Raw genomic sequence first — 19,830 nt, forward strand, 5'->3', positions numbered from 1 at the left:
AATCATTGTGTTTCATTTTATTTATGTTTTTTATTTCTAGTTGAATATCTATACAATATTGGCGGGGATTTGGTTCCTTTAGGCCGGTTCTTTTTGTTGAAAAACAATGTAAATTATATTTTTTTTAAATATATATGTTCCTATTTTTGGTTAGATATAAAATAAAATTTTCTATTTTGATTTTAAAATATATTATTAGTATATTTTTGGTGATATGTTTTTTTTACAAAAATGTTATGTTTCAAAAGAAAGTACATATCCAAGACAATAGATTCCAACCTTGGTGTTATTTTTTACATGATAAATCAAATAACCGATAAAAATAAACAGTTCAAACAAAAATAATAGAATTATATAAGATTACACTAAATATGGAAATATATAAAAACACATAACTGCTAATACATGATTAATCTTGCAACACTTTTTATATAGACTCTATCTTCGTTTGGCTTCACTAACACTTTTGTATTGTCACGTGAGACCCCTTTGAAAAATGCAACATAAAATTGACCATGCGAGAATATTGGGTCTGAAATTAGTGGTTTTTTGTGAAAGTCAAGAAAAAGTAATGATTATTATGCAATTTACGTAAATGGTCTTTGTGGTGTATCCTGTTTTTCAGTTTTGGTTTAAGGTTCGAATGTTCGTACTAAAAGAAATAGCATGTTAAAATTCCAAAATTGGTTAAAACCAATAAGGGACCAATCGTTCAAAGGTTTGAAAGTAAAACGACCAACAATTTATTCTTTTTCAATGGTGCCTTGGAGTTACAATTATGTTAACCAACATAACAAACTATCAGTTACAAGTATGTTAACCAACATAACAAACTATCACTCAACAATCAACATAAATCATACCACTGCTTATATTTAATTTATAGAAAATATCAAATTAGTTTCAGAAAAATATGTAAATAGTTATCTTTTTAGGTGGATAATCTCACATTTGAAACAAAACAACAATGAACTTCACTAACTAACAAAAAATATAAAATAAAAAACCGTCAAATTGATACAAATTTAATTTTGCATATGGTTTTTCGAAAAAAAATTAATTGATATTTTTATCTATTCATTTAACTTTCATTTTAACATGCTTTTTTATGAAATGTTCATTTTTATATAAATAGACCCAAACTAACAATTTTAAAATAGATTACTTTTAAATCGTGAAAAATGAGGAATCATGGACAATTTTTAGGTTTACTTGAATATAAAATAATGTCTTTTGATTATTGAGTTTTTTCTATGAATCAAATATGCATCTTACACGACCCTAGAATGACTAATTTTTTTATGTGCTATATTATTTTAGAATAAAATAATTAATAACACATTAATGAAAAATGTTACAAAAATGAGCATAAAAGCTCTCTTTCTCTCCTTTCTATCGTCCTCATCCGTTGTCTTTTATCTAACTTATTCATTCTACTTTCGTAATCAACTTCTAGGTACAATACAAAACAAAAGATACATTTTAACCGTCAAAAGCTCACTATTCTTTTCAAATTCAGTCTTTTTTACAAAAGACTAATTATAGATCCAATAGATCCGAAAATTGAAAGTCTTTATTCATCCAGACATAAACACTTTTTTCATACAATTTCGTAAATGTTGACTTATAAAACTATGTACTTTCTCTCTGTCCCTCACTCTCAACTCCATCTTATCTTTATTTTTTTCACCTTTAATATTCCACATATCTGAAAAAGGTAAATCTTAACATATCAGATCCAGATTAATGTAACTATCCATGTCTTTCCTTCGTCAAATACTTAGATTTATGGATTTACATAAATCTTGCTACACAAAAAATAGCTATAAACAAAATGATAGATTTTGAAAAAAATAATAATAAACTTCAAATAACAGAATCTTACCCAATGTAGCGTACTTGTGCTTAATTATGGGTTTCGAATGGATCTGCAACCAAAAAACTTGAAGATGAACATATGTGTAATAATTAATAGAGTAAATTACACGAATGATCCCTATGGTTTAGCGTAATTTACATGTTTGGTCCCTAACTTATTTTTTTAACTCGGAAGGTCCCCTACTGTTTGTTTTTGTTACGCGCTTGGTCCCTATCTTAACTAAAAAGACTATTTTGCCCTGATTTTTTAATTTATTAAAAATAAACAGACCCCTAACCCCACCCCTCACCTTACCTTACCTACCCCACAATTTTTCCCTATTTAAATAATTGTCTTTTTAGGTAAGATAGGGACCAAACACGTAACAAAAACAAACAATAGGGACCAAGCAAGTAACAAAAACAAATAGTAGGGACCCCCCGAGTTAAAAAAATAAGTTAGGGACCAAACACGTAAATTACCCCAAACCATAGGGACCACTCGTGTAATTTACTCTAATTAATAATCCAAAAGTATATGAAAACATCATACACAAACCACCATGGACATGCAGAGAGAAATAGATGGTTCATGTTTGTCGTGATGTAGATAGTGACCAAAATGAAAGATATTGAACAAATAAGCCCAAAATACTATAATCTTACCAAAATTGCACCTTATCAGCGTTATATCATGGTTTTCGAATGGATTTATGACGATTTTTGGGTTCAACTTCATTCGTTCTTTCAGTATTTCCTAAAAATGACTTGTACATCAGAAATACAGAGAGCTCATAAGATTTCTTCTGAAGTCTATTTCCTGGAAAAAAAATGGTTTAGGGCTTAAATTCAAGTCAAGAGTGATGTTTATGGCTAGAAATTGTTGCTTACCTTGAATTTGCAACGACAGTTTCTACAATCATGGCAGAAAAACAAAAAAGGGTCACCGTTGAAATTTAGAGCTTTAAATCATAGGATGTCTCCTATCTGCAAAATATCATGATCGAGAGTGAGTTTAGGGATTAAAATTGAGAAATAGTGATAAAAAGGTGAAAGGAAACATAGAAAAACTTAAATCAAGATTTTCATTTCAGAGAAACCAAAAATCGAGAAAAAATGTTTGACAAAAAAATAATTTTGGACTACCATATATACTTAACATATTTACATTATTTTTCCAAAACAATTTTACTTTATAAATTTTGAAAAAGCAATTTGTAATTTTTTTATTTGATTTCAAAACCAGTTATAAACATTACCATATAATTTAGGACTACAAAAAAATTAATTTAAAAAAATAGAGCTCGAGTATTTTTAAAGTATTATTAAAAAGATAACTAAATCACATCTTATAACGAATTACTAATTGCCTCTCAAGCTTAATTTTGAAAAAATGTATAACAAATAATTACATACGAACTCATCTCATTATAAAATTCAACATATAAAGCATTAAATATAATGAAAGATCTTTGAACTTAGAACATGTCAAACTCATCCAAATGGACATCTAGATGTGGCTTATGACAAACAAAAATGGTCCTACATGGTAAAGTCAAAATACAAAAAACAAATCAAAAACAAATATCCGTACTAAATTTAAAGGCAGACACTAACAAAGTAGAAACTTAACCTTAAGACATTAAATCAAAACCATATGAAGTAATCTAATTTGCGAACAAATTAGTTATGGAATAAAAAGAAAATCAAGACGGATTGTTGAGAGGGTATGTTGCCATATCTTGCATTTAGTCGTATTATCCGGAATTAATGCAAGATATAGCAACATACTTTCGCCGATTTGTTGATTATAATATAATATTTACATCATTGTATTTTAAGCATCTACATTATATGTACACACACTCAATTGCACCTTATTTTAATATTGTATAAAAGAATATAGTGTACCTCATAGTTTATTGTAAGATTATCTCATAGCACAAAAAAACACATCATTAAGAATACGGATGCACCATCTTCCTATATCACCCATACTCCTTCCTCTTTCACTCCCACAAAGTTCTAATGTTGAAAACTCAAAATCCAATAACACCTGGTCAACCTAAAACATAATTTTTATTGATTATAATTGGTTATAGTAAATGCATAAAATCATGTAGTTGTATAAAAGGGGGAAATCATTTTAGATAACATCAGAAGAGCATAATTGTTGTTAGAATGGAAACTCGAAATCCAATCCCTTTTTCAATGGGTTGTAAACATCATACCCAAAACCTCAAGAGTTACCTTTTCAAAATTTATTTTACTTACAGTTTACCACTAAAAAGTTATATCTAAAAAGAATCAGTTAAGTAAGTAACTGATAGAATAGATGCAACTAAAATACTAAAACCTCTTAGAATATAAAGAAGACCATAAAAGCAAAGGCTATAAAATAGTAAAATGGTCAAAATAAAATGAATATATGCCACAAACAATGTTTTGCACCAAATCTACAAATATAAAAATATTGTCATAGTATCCAAAAGCTTGTATAATTGAAATACCAAAATTTTCCACAGTATTCTTCATTGTTAGAAAAACAGGCATGCAGACATAAAGGAAAATAGTCATGTAAACTGACAAAAGCTAAGTCCATGAATTTGAAAATATAATACATTTATACTAGTTCCAAACAAACTACTTTAGCCATGAAGAATCTTCGTCTCTCAACATCATTTTCGGTACAGATCTGGGAATATAGAAAACCCAACAAAAGACCCAAATAAAACCCATATATTTGTGTAGATTAGTAACCTGAGATAATAAATAAAACCCATAAAACAATGCTTCGATTCAGTTGAATCTAATGAAGAAAAAATCAAAATAAAAAGACATAAGAGTAAAAAAAACAAAATCAAAGGTGTTCTTACCTAGATCCGGGTGAACAGGAGAGATAGATCCAAGATTCAAGCCTAGGAAATTAATCATAATATCACAGGTGTCTGGTTGATTTGGGGTTTGTGGCAAGGTACAAAGCAATGGCAGTGAGCAAAGCATGTGATGGTCGTGGAGCAACAAATGATTGTGAGGATAATATTTGGTGGTGAAGGGCACAACGTTTGTGAACAACAGTGGAGCAACTGATGTTACAAGTGAGGGAAACAACTTTGTAGCTCATTCTTTCTGGTAGTGGGTGGCTAAACGTGATTGAAGGGCGGAGTGACTGTTACTACGTGCGCTGCCCTCAAAAGTCTTAGAGAAGAGATGAGGCGATGATGGCAGTTTGGAGAGGTGTCGAGAGCGACAGACACCAGAGGTGATGTCGGTTGAGGTCGTGGCGGCAAGTAATAACACCAACAGCTTGTAGTGACGTCTTTGGTGGCAGTAATGGACATTTCTGGACATTATTACACATAAACCAGTAGCAATTGATAAAACACTCGCTTAATATTTGGTGGTTGGACCAAGCAGCGAAGATGGAGAAAAATGGTGATGACGCTAAGAGAAACTCTAATATAAAATACCTGGTAGTGCAGGAGTGCGAAGGTGCTAGCAACGATTTCAGGGTAGCATTGGTTGCCTGGGATGTGGGCAGGGGAGTGTTGTGACGGCTGCAAATGGCAGAGCAGGTTTGGGATTATGGTTGAAATGTAGTCACCAGTTAGAGAAGCACGAGGCGGCACAATAGTGGAGTGAGGTCATGGAGCTGGTGGTGAGTAGCGTGATGGTTAATTAGAGTTGGAGAGAAGGACAGATGGTTGATAGAAGGGGGAGGGTTATATAAATGGTGTAGAAGATAAACATGTATAATATTATAAGGCATAAGAAAGGGCGACATGGTAGGGAGTCGTTGGATGGGATAGGAATAAGGACCGGGTCAAAACCATAACGCTTTGACAGGAGCGATAAGAAGTTGTTTGACTTTTTCAGATATTGACAAAACTAAGATCTATGATTTGGTAATGCATAAAATGATTGTAAACAGTGCAATAAGATTTGTACGACTTAAAATTCAGCATTTGACTAAAAATGTTTTATAAGGTATATATATATATATATATATATATATATATATATATATATATATATATATATATATATATATATAGAGAGAGAGAGAGAGAGAGAGAGCTAGGTTCATATGTTTTTGATAATTATTGTGTGCTTTTAGGAACCAATGAGAATTAAGGAAACAATAATTAATTAATTAAATTGATAAGGGTATATTAGTAACTTAGCTGTAATTATTTATGGTAAATATTTAAAATCTTTAATTACCTTCAAAATCATGTATTTGATCCCTTGAATCACGGTTCCTTCATCCTCATAACCCTAATTCTATATCACAGTATTCATCTGTTGGTTCTCCTTACCTTCCCTGTCAAATGAAACAAACCCAAATTCCCTTCATTATCATCGATTTCCCAACAAACCCAAAACACCCCAATGATTTCTATCAAACAAACAAACAAAATCCGAAAAGAAATTTTTGTTACCTGTGATTGATTCGGAACTGCCAAAACAAGGGGGGGAACATCGTGATTTTCGAGCAAACACCACCGAGGTCCTCACCTGTGACGAATGGCTGCCGACCGAACTCCCATCGGACCCGATTTCCCCTCGTTTTCTTCCTCTGAGGTTCCCATCAACCACAGAGGTCAAAAGGCTCGTCTTCGCTACTAACGCTGCTTGCAAAGCCCGGACCTCACACCTTGTAGCCGGAAGAGACGAGCAAAACTTTGCTGCTTCTCCCTTTCGGCCCGTCGACCTCGGGAGACGACCTCCATCTCGCAATCAATCGACGAAAATGGTGCCGCCTGTGAGCCTTTCTTTTCCCCCTCTTCATTCATCTGTTCCGTTCCTTCGTGACCTCCTTTGTGAATGATTCGTATCCCTTACTCAATCAGCCAAATGACGAACAGGACATAAAAGCCCTAAATTGGTTTAAGTTTGGGCCATCACCAGAGCATAACTTAGCCGATATGAATTTGATCTTTCTTCAATCCAAGTGTGGTTTTACTTTCCTTTATTTTCAGTTTTGGTTTATTTCGCAGTTCGTTTGTATGATTACAAATTTCCAATCTGAGAATTCAATAATGGAATTGGACTGTGTTATTATGTTTTAGGGCTTGAATCCTAAGAAAATATTGAAATATTGCACTTAAATTTTCTATCTACTAGTTTTGATTTTGGAAGTGATTCAGAATCAAGGTAACATATTTATTGGGAAGATTCTGTTAGAATATGTTAAGGTAACATGTTTATACTTGTGTTGAAATATTCTGTTAGAAGTAAAGTAGATAATATTTTGTTAGAATTCTTAAAGAATTGAAGTTTAAGCAACAAATAGAAATGAAATATTCGTTTAGAATTGATGTTAATATGTATAGTTATGTTAGTTTGGTGTTTTTATTTTATAAAAAAAGATGTTATAAATTCTATTAGAATATAAGTCAAAACTTGTGTGTATTCTGTCAGAATTTATTTATATAAATGCATTCTGTCAAAATGTCTTTAAGAATGTTTTGTTAACAACAAGTATATTTGTTTAACTGGTAATGCATTATAGCAGAATTACGAGTAATGCATTGTAGCAGAATTACGAGTAATGCATGTTATTAGAATAGCGATAGTATATTCTAGCAGAATAACTAGTAATGCATGTTATTAGAATAAATTACAATTGTTTAATGTCTACTACATTCTATCAGAATTTATAGTTTTTATTCTTGTAGAATGCTCTGAATTTTTTAATATCTGAAAGTTGATTAAGGTTTTTTTTTTTTGTGGATTTAGGTTTTGAAGAGACTGCCATTGATGTAGAAAATGAGAAAAAACATGGAGAACTAGAGTGTATTCTTGCAAAATATATTATGCTAAAATGTATAAAGTGTTTCTTAACAATAATATTCTTTCGGAATTGATTAGTGTTTTTGTTAGATTCGATTTTTTTTCTTTTTTAACCATTTTTAGTTTTAATCTTAAAGAATAAATGTATTCCTTAAACCATTATTAGTCATAATTTTTTTAGAATGAATGTAATAATTGTTTATAGTCTTATTCTTTACGGATGAATGTAAATAGTGATTCTTAAAGAATAAAATTCGTACTCTTTAGAAAATGTTATTCTTGATAATATGTTGTATAATTCTTTGAGCATGTTTAATATAAAAAGTATCTTGAATGAAACCATATTCTGCAAGAATAAAACCACAAATATATTTATTAGTTTATTGTTGAGTTTTTGTCATTCTGACAGAATAAAATCGGTTATTATTAAAAATAATATTAAAATTTAATTAGATTTAATTTAAAAAATTCAGATTTTTTAAAAATAAGGGAATTAATGATCCCTTAAAATCCGAAAATTTCCTTTTTTGAAAATAGGTTAATTGACCAAAATACCCTTTTGCTGAAATTTGTGTGATTATATGATACATGCTACCCTATTGTAATATCATAGACCATCAGATCATGACTGTTGATTCTATTCATCCGGTGGTCCAGATCTGTGCATTCTGGCACACAATAGTTAGTAAAAACAAAATAACTTAAGCCTATATATATATATATATATATATATATATATATATATATATATATATATATATATATATATCTGAACTCATATGTTAGGAACGTAACATTTATTAATTTGTTAAACATTGGTTTGTTAAATTAAAAATACACGCATATATATATTATATATTTATGAAAATTTAACCAACCACATGTAATTGATCATGACACATGTCCATATCCGAATATACATACATATATATAGTTGTTCACGAAATTATTGAGTGTTGGGCTATTTCCATTGTTAAGATCCACCGCAACCAGTTTGGATTCCTATATTTTTCCGGAATACATTACCAATAATTGAGATTTTGTCGAAATAGTTTGAGATTTCGCGATTCATAAATCTGAAAACGTCTGATTTTTTAATTTTTATAAATATTTTTATCAAAAATATTTCAAATATGAAAATAAATATTAGGTCATAGTTTGAGTCCAAAAATGCTTTCGTAATTTCCATTTGAGGTGTGCAAGTCCCTCAAATGATAGAAACGGTTTTAGTGGTTTTAAGAAAAACAGTAGTATACTAGTTTTGGATTTTTAAAACGGTCGTATATTTTGCATACGAACTCCGTTTTGGGCGTTCTTTATATTTTCGAAAACAGGGAAACACGTACTTCGTGACTAAAATGTTTGTTTTGCTCACAACTGCTTAATACGAAATTTCATTTTTTCAGACGCATTCCTTGGGTTACAGTTTTGAGCTGTTTGATTTGTTTGCCATATTACATATTTGGAATTAAGATACAATCTGGTATTTTATAATAGTTGAAATAACTCGTTTATATTATATTAGATGCACTAAAACTCAATGAGTTAATTTACCAAGAGACTTACTGTGAACTTGACCGTTTACAGTTTTTGACCTAAATTCTGGGATGTCACACATTTGTCTTTAAACTTCCAAATTCGAACGATATCATGAGACTTCCATGATCATCTATCTTTTCAGGAATTTGGTTCAACAATTCAGCCGCTTTTTGCTTGGGCTCTTCCCCTCTTGCTAATTCCTCCATAACATTTTGATTATGCTTCACTAGTTTAAGAAAAGCCACATAATAGGCAATTTAATCAATGCTTCAACTATTGAAATATCACTTGTCTTCAATCTAATCTGCTCTAGGAGTTTTTTATGCTCCCATTCCAAATCATTCTAGGCTTTTCTAGCAGGATATGATAGAGATGGTTTGTATTGATACAAGTATGAATTCATCTTTTGGTACGTGCATCACATCGTGAAGATCTGTTGTTCACGGCGTGAAAGGTAAATAGTAGGACTTGCTATTTTGATCTCTTCTTTGGACTGCACGGCGGGTATGAAATCAAGATCTATAACTTTCAGTGGTTCAACAATTGTGCCTTTTGTGGTAATGGTTTTCACATGGGCTTTTGGATTTGTTTTCTTATTGCTAAGCAACGTGCTTGGAATACGTTCTTGTAGGAGTCTTGATAATTGTCTCATTTGTTGCTCGATTCCAAGTATAGAAGCTTGCTAATTTCAGAGTGTTGCTTGTTGATCGTTAAGAGTTGCGCCTGTTTCATTCAAGCGTTTTACGAAAGCCTCGGCAAAATTTTCCAATAGAGCTTCTAAATCGGTTTCTCTCTTGACTTGGTTTCTCTCTTTGATAAAATCCTACGACTTTTTGTTTATATTTTCATCCCTTTATTTCTGATACTCTACGTATGGCTTCTATTCCTTTTGTTATTGTCGTCAATCTTGATCAAATTTGTCACCACTAGAGTATATACTTGCACTTTTCAATTCTCGATCTCATCAAGGTCACAACCCTTTGTTAAGTGTTTTCTATTACAATTATCACAACCAACTTGTATAGCATGAATGGTTTAGTTGATCTTCTTGATACTCTAATCCATGGTGTCAAGTTTTGTGTTTAATGATGCTAATCCATTGGATGCTTCCCATACTGCTCTTGTACATGTTAATTTCACCCTCTCTTAGTGAGTGTCATTCATAAGAATGCTTAGCCAAATTCTCTATGATTTCTTTGCATGCCGTCAGATTTGTTTTTGTAATTGGACCTTGGGAATCAATGAGTTGTATCGTATAAACATTGATTTCATTGTAAAACTTTTGTATCTCTTGGTGCGTAATAAGGTCATGTTGTGGAAAATTTAGCTACATGGTCTTGTAGCAATCCCAAGCTTCGAACTATGTTTTGAAAATTGAGAATTTTAGCTTTTACCTTGGCAATTCTTGAAGGTGGGTTGAATTATTGCAAAAACATCTCTTTTAATGTACCTCATGTTGTAATCGAACCAGGCGGTAATAATTTAACACAACTCTTTGCCACATCTTAGAATGTGATCGGTAGCATACATAGCATTATCGCGTCCTTTGATATTCCAATAATGTTGAAATAATCCACTATTTCCAGAACTTGATCGATATGTTTGTTAGCATCTTCATGATCCTTGCCAAAAAAGGATGGAATTATTGGTCGGAACAATCCTGGTCTGGTTCCTTCTCTTTTCATAGTAACAAATTCTTCCAAAGTGAGTGTGTCCGTCATGTCTTCTTGATCGCTTTGATCTCCTTCTGTTTCGGTGTCGGGATGGCTCTTTTCTTATAAATAATCCTCCTCTCGATTGAGTTCTTTTTGCCTTTTATGTAATTCACGTATGGTTCTTCAAATGGGGAAGTAACATTGGAACTGAATCTTATGTTCATGAAATGTTACTATAAAAAAATTAACAAAACAAGCTAAAATTTAACAAACAACAAAAACAAAACTGTATCTGGAATCAGCAAAATTCGCATCGCGATACACTGGCTTTCACATCACGAAGATCATGAATTCAAACAAACGATTAACTACTAAAATCAAAAATTAAAAACATATTAAACATTTTACAAAATCAAAATAATATGATATAGATTAAATTGTTCCCCAGCAACAACGCAAAAAACTTGATGTGCTACTTTTATACAAAAATATTCAGGTTTTAAATGTAGAGATCCTAAATCTATTACGACTTAACCAATACGCACACAAGAAATGAACCCGATCGAGTATAGTATAGTTGAGGTAAATAAGGGTGTCGAACTCTCGGGGAACAGGTATGAAAATAACAAATTAAATTAACTAAAACAAAAATAAAATTTGAAGGGGGGGGGTATTTATTTGTGATTAGGTTTAACTTCAAGTTATCAAACAAAGGATTTAATAAAGAACAATAATATTAAGGCATTTCTATTTTGATTTCGAATCCCTATTTCCTATGGTGATTTGTTGATAGTTTATTGAATTTTTAAAATGAGACTGATCAATATGATGATAGGGAATCTTGTTCAAATTACTAATACTATATGATCAATAAGCAACTAATTTAATGGTCATAAAACTAGCAACCTAAAAATCATTTCGATTTGCCGAGTTACTTATAAATCAATTGAAAGTTTAATGTTTATTGTTAATAAATCTAAACTTTTCAATGTTTATTGTTCAAAATCATTAAGATTCAAGTTACAATAACTGGATTGATAGTCTAAACTACATGTAACTTAGTTACAAACAATAAAAATATGAACTTTAACAAGTAAGGTAAAGAATTAATCCAAAAAGTGATAAATAATCAATTTCATAACTTCAATTCAACTTTTACACCATAGTACTTTGGTCCATCTACATCTAAGCAGAAGAGAAAGTTTTTGGTCTCTCATGTCTACAGAAAAACAAATGATAAGAATGTTAAACATTGCAAACCTAATAAATCTTCAAGTTTTCTTCAACGATCTTCAGTATAACTCCCTCTTTGATCTCCTCTGACTTCTGGATGATAAAGGGCTTTTTTCGTAAGAAAGTCGATTTCTTGTCTCCTCTTTGATTTAGGTTGTGAAGATCTCGTATTTATAAAAAATAAAACTTAGTGGTGCTAAGCCTTCATCTTCGCGGCCCTAACTGTAGTCTTTGTAGATTGTTCCCGAAGTAACAACCTTCTTTGCGTCGCTAACCCTATCAACCGTGGCGATAACCCCGTGTTTTAAGGCAATTTCGAATTTCTTCCTAAAATACTTCATATTCTGCTCCAATCTTCTTCTTTTAGCCTTATCTCCGGATTTTGACCTAATTTATCGTATATTAACAATTTTGTATCATATTTATCCATATTTTATAATATTCTTTATTAAATACTAAAAAATTAACTAGTTTTTATGACTAATAGTGCGTCGCGTCACGTTGATGTAGGATGAGTCCAGACCGGAAACATGTCATGTACTCGAGATATATGTGTCGTGTTCATTAATTTGTTGTACATATCCTAGTCACGAACTAACAACTAGATACGCCGCAATAAGAGTATGGACATGTCGCGTTTATACAAGAGTGTATAAACCAGAACCCAAAAATTGCATTGGCACGCCACGTACATGGGAAGGACACGTCACATCGACCGTTATTGTTCATGGCTTTGGGAGTTCAAACCTTAGACGCTCATGCACAACCTTAGAACATTATTTTCATAATAATACTAAAGCAAACCAATTGTGAAAAAACTCATCTAATACCAATTTCAATGGAACTAATACAAAAATAGAAGCTAGATATTGAGTACGAACCTTCTTGAACTATGGAAGGACAGTAGGAGCAAGAAGGGGGAAAGAAGTCAAGAACTACACAACCAAGAATCCATAAAAAAATGTAACTTTCTTTACTTGAATCACCTTCCAACTCTAATAATGGGAAACACACATGAAGTCTCTCAAACTAAGTGTTCTTGACTGCGAATACGGTTACAAACTCGAATTTAAGGTTAGCTTCACTTAAATAGTCCTTCAGTTATATTTTCGGCCCTTAAAGTGTCACATAATGCCCCTTGCACCCCATATATATGTTCAAGGTTCATTTTATTACACTTTTATCCCTTAGATAACAATTTAAGGCCATCTAAATTCAATTCAATAGAGGTACATAACAAAATGCTAACTTTGCTAACATAGGAAAATTAGGTCAGGGTGGAGATGGTTTACTACCTACGTTTCAAAGTTGTTGGGGGCATCAGACATAAGCAAAGAAAGTTACTCTACGGTTTAGCATTCTCTGAGGGGATGTTATCAGAGCTAGGGCATGGGTCGATGTGTTCGACTCGGACGTCGAACCCAATAAAGGGGGGATGAAGATCCCCTATAGGTTGGGAAGGAGAACTAAGCACACCTTATAAGGGGTGTGGATACCTTTCATGTCACAACACGTTTTAAAGTCGTAAGTGCAGCATATCCCAAAAGAACTCTACAGTTAAGCATGTTTATACGAGAGCAATTCCATGATTGGTAACCCACTGGAATGTTTTCATGTCGAGAGTCCAAAACAGGAAATATTATGAAACGTGTCAGAGAAAAATGTTACACCATACAAAAAATTGAAACCAAAAGTGTCGTCTTCAAGAAAAAGAAGTTTGGGAACTAAACTTATGAATTTTTCTAAACCACAATGACTATTTATATAACTTTGTCAAGTTTAAATGTTTAATTATCATTAAAAATTTCGAGAATTGATTGAGAAAGCGATAAAATTTAAGTTTTTTTTAGTATTTTCCCCTAATTTTTAAAAGAAGATTGTTATTACACATTTGTTCTTCTATGATTAGATTAAAAAAATTATAATTTTAAATAATATACTTTGACAAGAATAATTTTGTATTAAATTTTATCGATAAAATGTTATTGTTATAAAAACATTTCAATAGTTAATTTTTTCTATTTAAAAAATAACCAACTTATATATATATATATATATATATATATATATATATATATATATATATATATATATATATATATATATATATATATATAGAGAGAGAGAGAGAGAGAGAGAGAGAGAGAGCTAGGTTCAAATATTTCCCACAACTATTGTATACATGTATGGACCAATAGGAATTTAACAATAATTTAATCATTAAATTTAAGAATAAGGGTAGCATAGTCATTTTACTTTTATAAACCAAAAATAAATCTTGTATATTTAGAAAATATTTAAATGAAATCTTAATATCCCTAATGATAATGACGACCATAAGATCGTCTTCTCTGTAAACCTACCGTCATCACCATCCACACAATGTTGCCCTCTTTCTTCCCCAGCATCGGCGGCACCAAGAATCCTCCATCACAACATATTATTTCACACAATCCATCCTTTCTTCTTTCTCGTCTTAGAACTCTGTCACCAATTGCGATAGAGATCGTCCAAAAACTCACGATCGTTGGCGACCCAATTTCTTCTTCTTCCCTCTCCACCATTGGTGACTTCTGCTTCCTTCATGCCACTGTCAAACGATGTTTACTTGTAATTATAAGGCTTTAATTATCCAAATCAAATCTTAATCAAAGTAACAACTCAAGTTATGGGCAGAGAGAAATAATGGTGCTGAAAGTATATGTTGATCGACTCTCCCAGACATCTCGTTCTATTCTCCTATTCTACAGGTAATTACATTCTTCATTTACATTGGGTGTTTTCATTTTCTGTTCCAACCTTTACTTTTTTTCACATTGGCAGCTTCGTTGTAGAAACGGCCTGGAAGAGAATTTGATGTCTATGTTGCACACCAGGTGTTTGTAGAAATGCCTCAAAGAGAATTTGATGTTCAAATTCTTGAAGAACACAAAAATAATTCTAACTTAGTTATTTGTGTTACTTGGTTCTAACATGTGGTATGCTTATTTGTTAATTACCTGAAAGAGTACTTCTTTTATTTTCTTCATTAAACCTTTTGATATGTTTTTTTTTTGTTGTTGTTAACTCCTTGTTTGTTAATTACCTGAGTAACATCAATCTTTGTTATTTGAATTTGATTTTTTTTAATCAATTTAGGGTGATGATTTAATTAACGGTTTATAAGATATTTTCACAAATTTGAGACAGATTAGAACTTAAACATTGTATGAATGAGAAAACTCTTCTCAAAAACATTTGTAATCACCTGATCAAAATAAGCAATATGTGGAAAATATCAAAATCTAACCATCTAATATTTGCAAAATATTAAACTTAACATGTTCCACTATTCCAACAATTTTATAATCTTGATTTAGTAGCAAATTCTATGTATTCTATGTATTCTTCCAGAATATATAAAGTGCTAGGAATTGCAAGTAACATTCTAGTAATTCTGACAGAATGCATTTATACATTTTATGCTTTAAAATGTTTAGATATATAGAAATACGATTGCAAATGGAAAATCACATGCTTTTAATTCTTTATAGTGGCATGTAAAGTTATAACTAGCAGATTTTATTCTATGTATTCTGCGAGAATGTATTTTATGTATTATTCAAGATTGTGTTCTATATATTCTACCAGAATGTATTATATGTATTCTGTCAGAATGTATAACATGCTTTTAACCATTCTTAGTTTTTGTTGCATTTGTGATAGGAATGGTCGGAAGAATGACTTGAAGACCTGATAAGAATGACTTGAAGAATGAGTCAAAGATTAATCACACTCACAGTTTAAGAATGTTCTTATTTTTTAAGAATTACACTTGTATTTATTCATTAATTGTATATTCAAGAATGCTGATTTTTTATGATATTCTTTTAGAATATGTATAAATATATTAAAATGTATAAGGCTATTAGTATGTAAGAATATGTATGAATTTGTATTTAAGTTCGAATGTATATAAAAATATTAAAATGTTGTTATTCTTCAACTAGGAGTTCAAGAATTCTGTTATTCTTCATTAATATTCTAATAGAATAAAACTCTGAAATAAAATCATTCTAACAAAAAAACATTCTGACGGAATAAAATCGGTTATGTTTACAAATTATGTTTAGAATTAAATTGAATTAATTTAAAAAATTCAGATTTTTAAAATTAGGAGTATTAATTATCCCTAACAATCCGAAAATTTCATTTTTTAAATATAGTTAATTGTCCAAAATACAATTATGCTGAAATTTGTGTGAGTATATGGTACATGTTACCCTATCGTAATATCATAGACTCTCAGATCATAATCATTGATTCTATTCCATCTGTAGTCTAGATCAGTGCATTCTGGTACACAATAGTTAGTAAAAACAAAATAACCTGAGCTTATATATATATATATATATATATATATATATATATATATATATATATATATATAAAAGGTTTTACTTAGAGATCACAAAAAAAAATTTTGAATTTTTTTATGAAAAAATCGCAACTTTTAGTATAAAATCACTGAATTTTTTTTGAAAAAAAACCAACTTTTTTATAAAAAAAAATTGATTTTTTATTTTTTTTTTCAGCGATTTTATACTAAAAGCTGTGATTTTTCTATAAAAAAAATTTTAATTTTTTTTTGTAATATCTAATTATTTTTTTTATGCATTTTTATGATTTTTAGGGTTTTTTTGTTTCCAAATAACCCTTCCCTATATATATATATATATATATATATATATATATATATATATATATATATATATATATATATATATATATATATATATATATATATATATACCGTTTTAACTTTTATATGATTTTTTAAAGTTTAAGTCTATCATTTTTTTTAAGAATTTAATAAATAGAAAACGATTAAGTGTTTGTAATGTGATATTTTTTAACTTCTGATATTTGCATTATTTTGAGAAATTTTAATTTACTTTTTTATGATATAAATGTTTATTAAATATATTTAAGTATATTTTGTACATTTGATCAAAAAGACTGTATAAAGAAATATAAAAATAATATCTAAATATAAATGTAAAATAGATTGTTATGAAAATGTAAAGGTTAGATGATTAAAAATTAGAGTTCATTAGTGTTTAAACAAACAAAACTCTCAATATTTATCATCTACAACGATAAACATTTTTTAAAAAATTTCGAATATAAAAAATGTTTAAACATGGTTAGTTGTATGAATACCATGAAGAAAACAACCAAAACTTAAAACCCTATCAAAAGCAAGTAAAGCAAAAAATGAAGTAACATTCATGTGAACCTCATAACAAGGCAAAAATCATCCTCAAGAAAACGAGCACATGATACAACTCATCACAACCACGAATGGTTGCACATACATCCCCTCCATAAGAGTTGGTACAAATTACACTCCAATCTACAACTCTTCCCAAATTCAAAGAATATAAATACCGTTCCGAGAAAAAAAAAAGTATAATCAAATAATGTTACTACAAACAAACAAAAATAAACACATGCCATCATATCCCACTTAAGATCTTTGATCATAATTATTATCAAGTGAGACTAATCTTTCTCTTACGTGTCAATCCCTTGTGTCCGAAAACAAGCAATTTTTAGCTTCATTTCCGAGGTATATCTCCTTCATTCTTCAGCAAAAGAATCAACCAAATATTCAATCCAAACTCTAATGGCTAATCTAACAACATCCACAGCATCTACCACCACATTTGGATAATATAATCAAGAAAATAATGAGAAAAACCACAGCCGAAAGCCCAATTGCCACTCCAAGAACAACCTTATTTGGACCATGATCACTATCATCTCCCTTTCTCTTCTTTCCACTATCACCACCATCATCATAGTCACCGCTGTTCAAATCATCCACAGATGACGACGGCTCATCGGCCGCCGGTGGAGGCAAAATAGGCAGTCCATGTTTATCACAAGGAGCAATCCCAAGCTTCGCTTTTTTCGAAATCGAAGAGTGATTGTAACACAGATTGTCATTTCCATTTATCTTGAACACGGTCAATTTCTTGATGAACGACGCATTAAAAGGCATAACTCCATGGAAATTATTGTTTTCCAGATTCAGATACTTCAATCCCTTCATTTCGGTGATGGATCTGGGAATTGTACCGTTTAACTGATTCGAACCCAGATCCAAATGGACTAATCTTGAAATAGTGGAAATTGATCCCGGAATCGAGCCAGATAACGAATTTGATGATAAAGAGATATTTTGAAGAGAAATCAAGTCACCAATTGTAGAGGGTATTTCTCCAGTGAGTTGATTCGAAGATAAATTCAAGAATCTAAGGTTTTCCAAAAGTGTTAAAGATGTGGGTATAGTACCATTGAGTTTGTTCTCCGACAAATCCATGTGCGAGAGCTTCGGATTCCAATGTTTTGGGATTAATCCAGTGAGGTTAGTGTTTGATAGGGTTAGGGTGTTCAAAGACTTCATGTTAGAGGTTATAATGTGGATGCCGGATGCTTTGATGGAATCGCCGGAGATGTCGAGTTCTGTAAGGTTGCTGAAGCGGCTGAGGAAGACGCCGGTGAGACGTTGTAGGGAGTTGATGGATGTGAAAGATAGGAGGTTGATGGAGAGGGAGGTGGGGAAGTGGACTATGGGAACGTGGCAGTCGACAAAGCTGAGGGAGGTGAGTGTAGAAAGGGAGGAAAGGGCTGTGGTGGAAAGGGAGAGGTCCTCGGAGCAGTTGGAAAGCCGGAGGGAGAGGAGGTGGCGGAAGGGAGTGCCGGTATCACAGACGGTGGCGTTGTGGAAAGAAGGTTGGGTGCAGGGGTCATGGGTTGTTGGAATGTAGAGAGATTGGAGTGCCCTTACTTGCTTTGGGTCAAGAGTTGAGGATGTGGAGGCAGCGTTGGCAGGTTGTGAGACGACGACTGCGGCGGAGTAGAGGAGGACGATGCGGAGGAGTAGGAGGGATCCAGTGGTGGAAGGTCTCATAGTTACTGTGTGTGAGAGAGAGAGAGAGACTGTGTGAGTTGGGTGAAGCAGGGTAAGGTGTATTTTGAAGTTCGTACTAAAAAGAAGACTCTTGGGCAGGGCAAGTGCTAACAAAGAAAAGGGTAATGCATATGAAAATACTATTATACCCTTGGCTTTGGATTTATCATTTTGACCCGTAAACATTTAACATCCAAATTGCCATTGTATCACATGGCCCATCTGATCCAAGTGTGCTGTTAAAGTTATCAAAACAAAAACAAAAGAGTAAATTCTAAATTTTGTCCACCGTTTATTTAGTACCAGAAATATTCTCGCGCATTGCGATGTAGTTAAAAGAGTTGTGATTAAAAATGTAAATAAACAATGGGATTAAGAATTTAGATATTATAGTATAAATATGAGGTAGGTTCAAATGTTTAAAATAATTATTGTGTTATTGTATGCATAAACGTGGGTCAATCAAAATTAAATAAAAAATTAAAAAATTAAATAAATAAATAAGGGTAATTTAGTAATTTGTTTAGTAACTTCCAAAAATAATCCCTATAATCATGGGATAATCGCTGGTCTTCCTCACCTTAAAACCTAAATAAATAAGCTGGTCTTCCTCACCTTCTCATTGCCGCCTGCGACCTCCAACGTCGTATCTGCGTCATCGACCTTCGCCAAAAATCAGCACATTCGCCAAGACCTTTGCTGGATCCAAGCCCTGACTCATAGATAAATTAGAAAACAGAATTACTTTCTTACATTTACTCCGCCAAACAGCCAGAAATTCTCTCTTTGACT

At 31.6% G+C, this 19,830-nt stretch overlaps 1 protein-coding gene across 1 annotated transcript; it reads right to left on the reverse strand.

Moving 5' to 3' along the window:
- Nucleotides 1–17,325: 17,325 nt before the first annotated feature.
- Nucleotides 17,326–19,124, reverse strand: RLP51 (receptor like protein 51). The gene has a single exon (XM_079084189.1). It carries the CDS (start codon nucleotides 19,036–19,038, stop codon nucleotides 17,758–17,760), a length of 1,281 nt encoding a protein of 426 aa, XP_078940315.1. The 5' UTR covers nucleotides 19,039–19,124; the 3' UTR covers nucleotides 17,326–17,757.
- Nucleotides 19,125–19,830: the final 706 nt, after the last annotated feature.

The sequence above is a fragment of the Lactuca virosa genome, chromosome 1 (assembly GCF_052849685.1).
Source record: "Lactuca virosa cultivar CGN04683 chromosome 1, Lactuca_virosa_CGN04683_v6, whole genome shotgun sequence".
In the NCBI taxonomy this organism is placed as follows: Eukaryota; Viridiplantae; Streptophyta; class Magnoliopsida; order Asterales; family Asteraceae; genus Lactuca; species Lactuca virosa.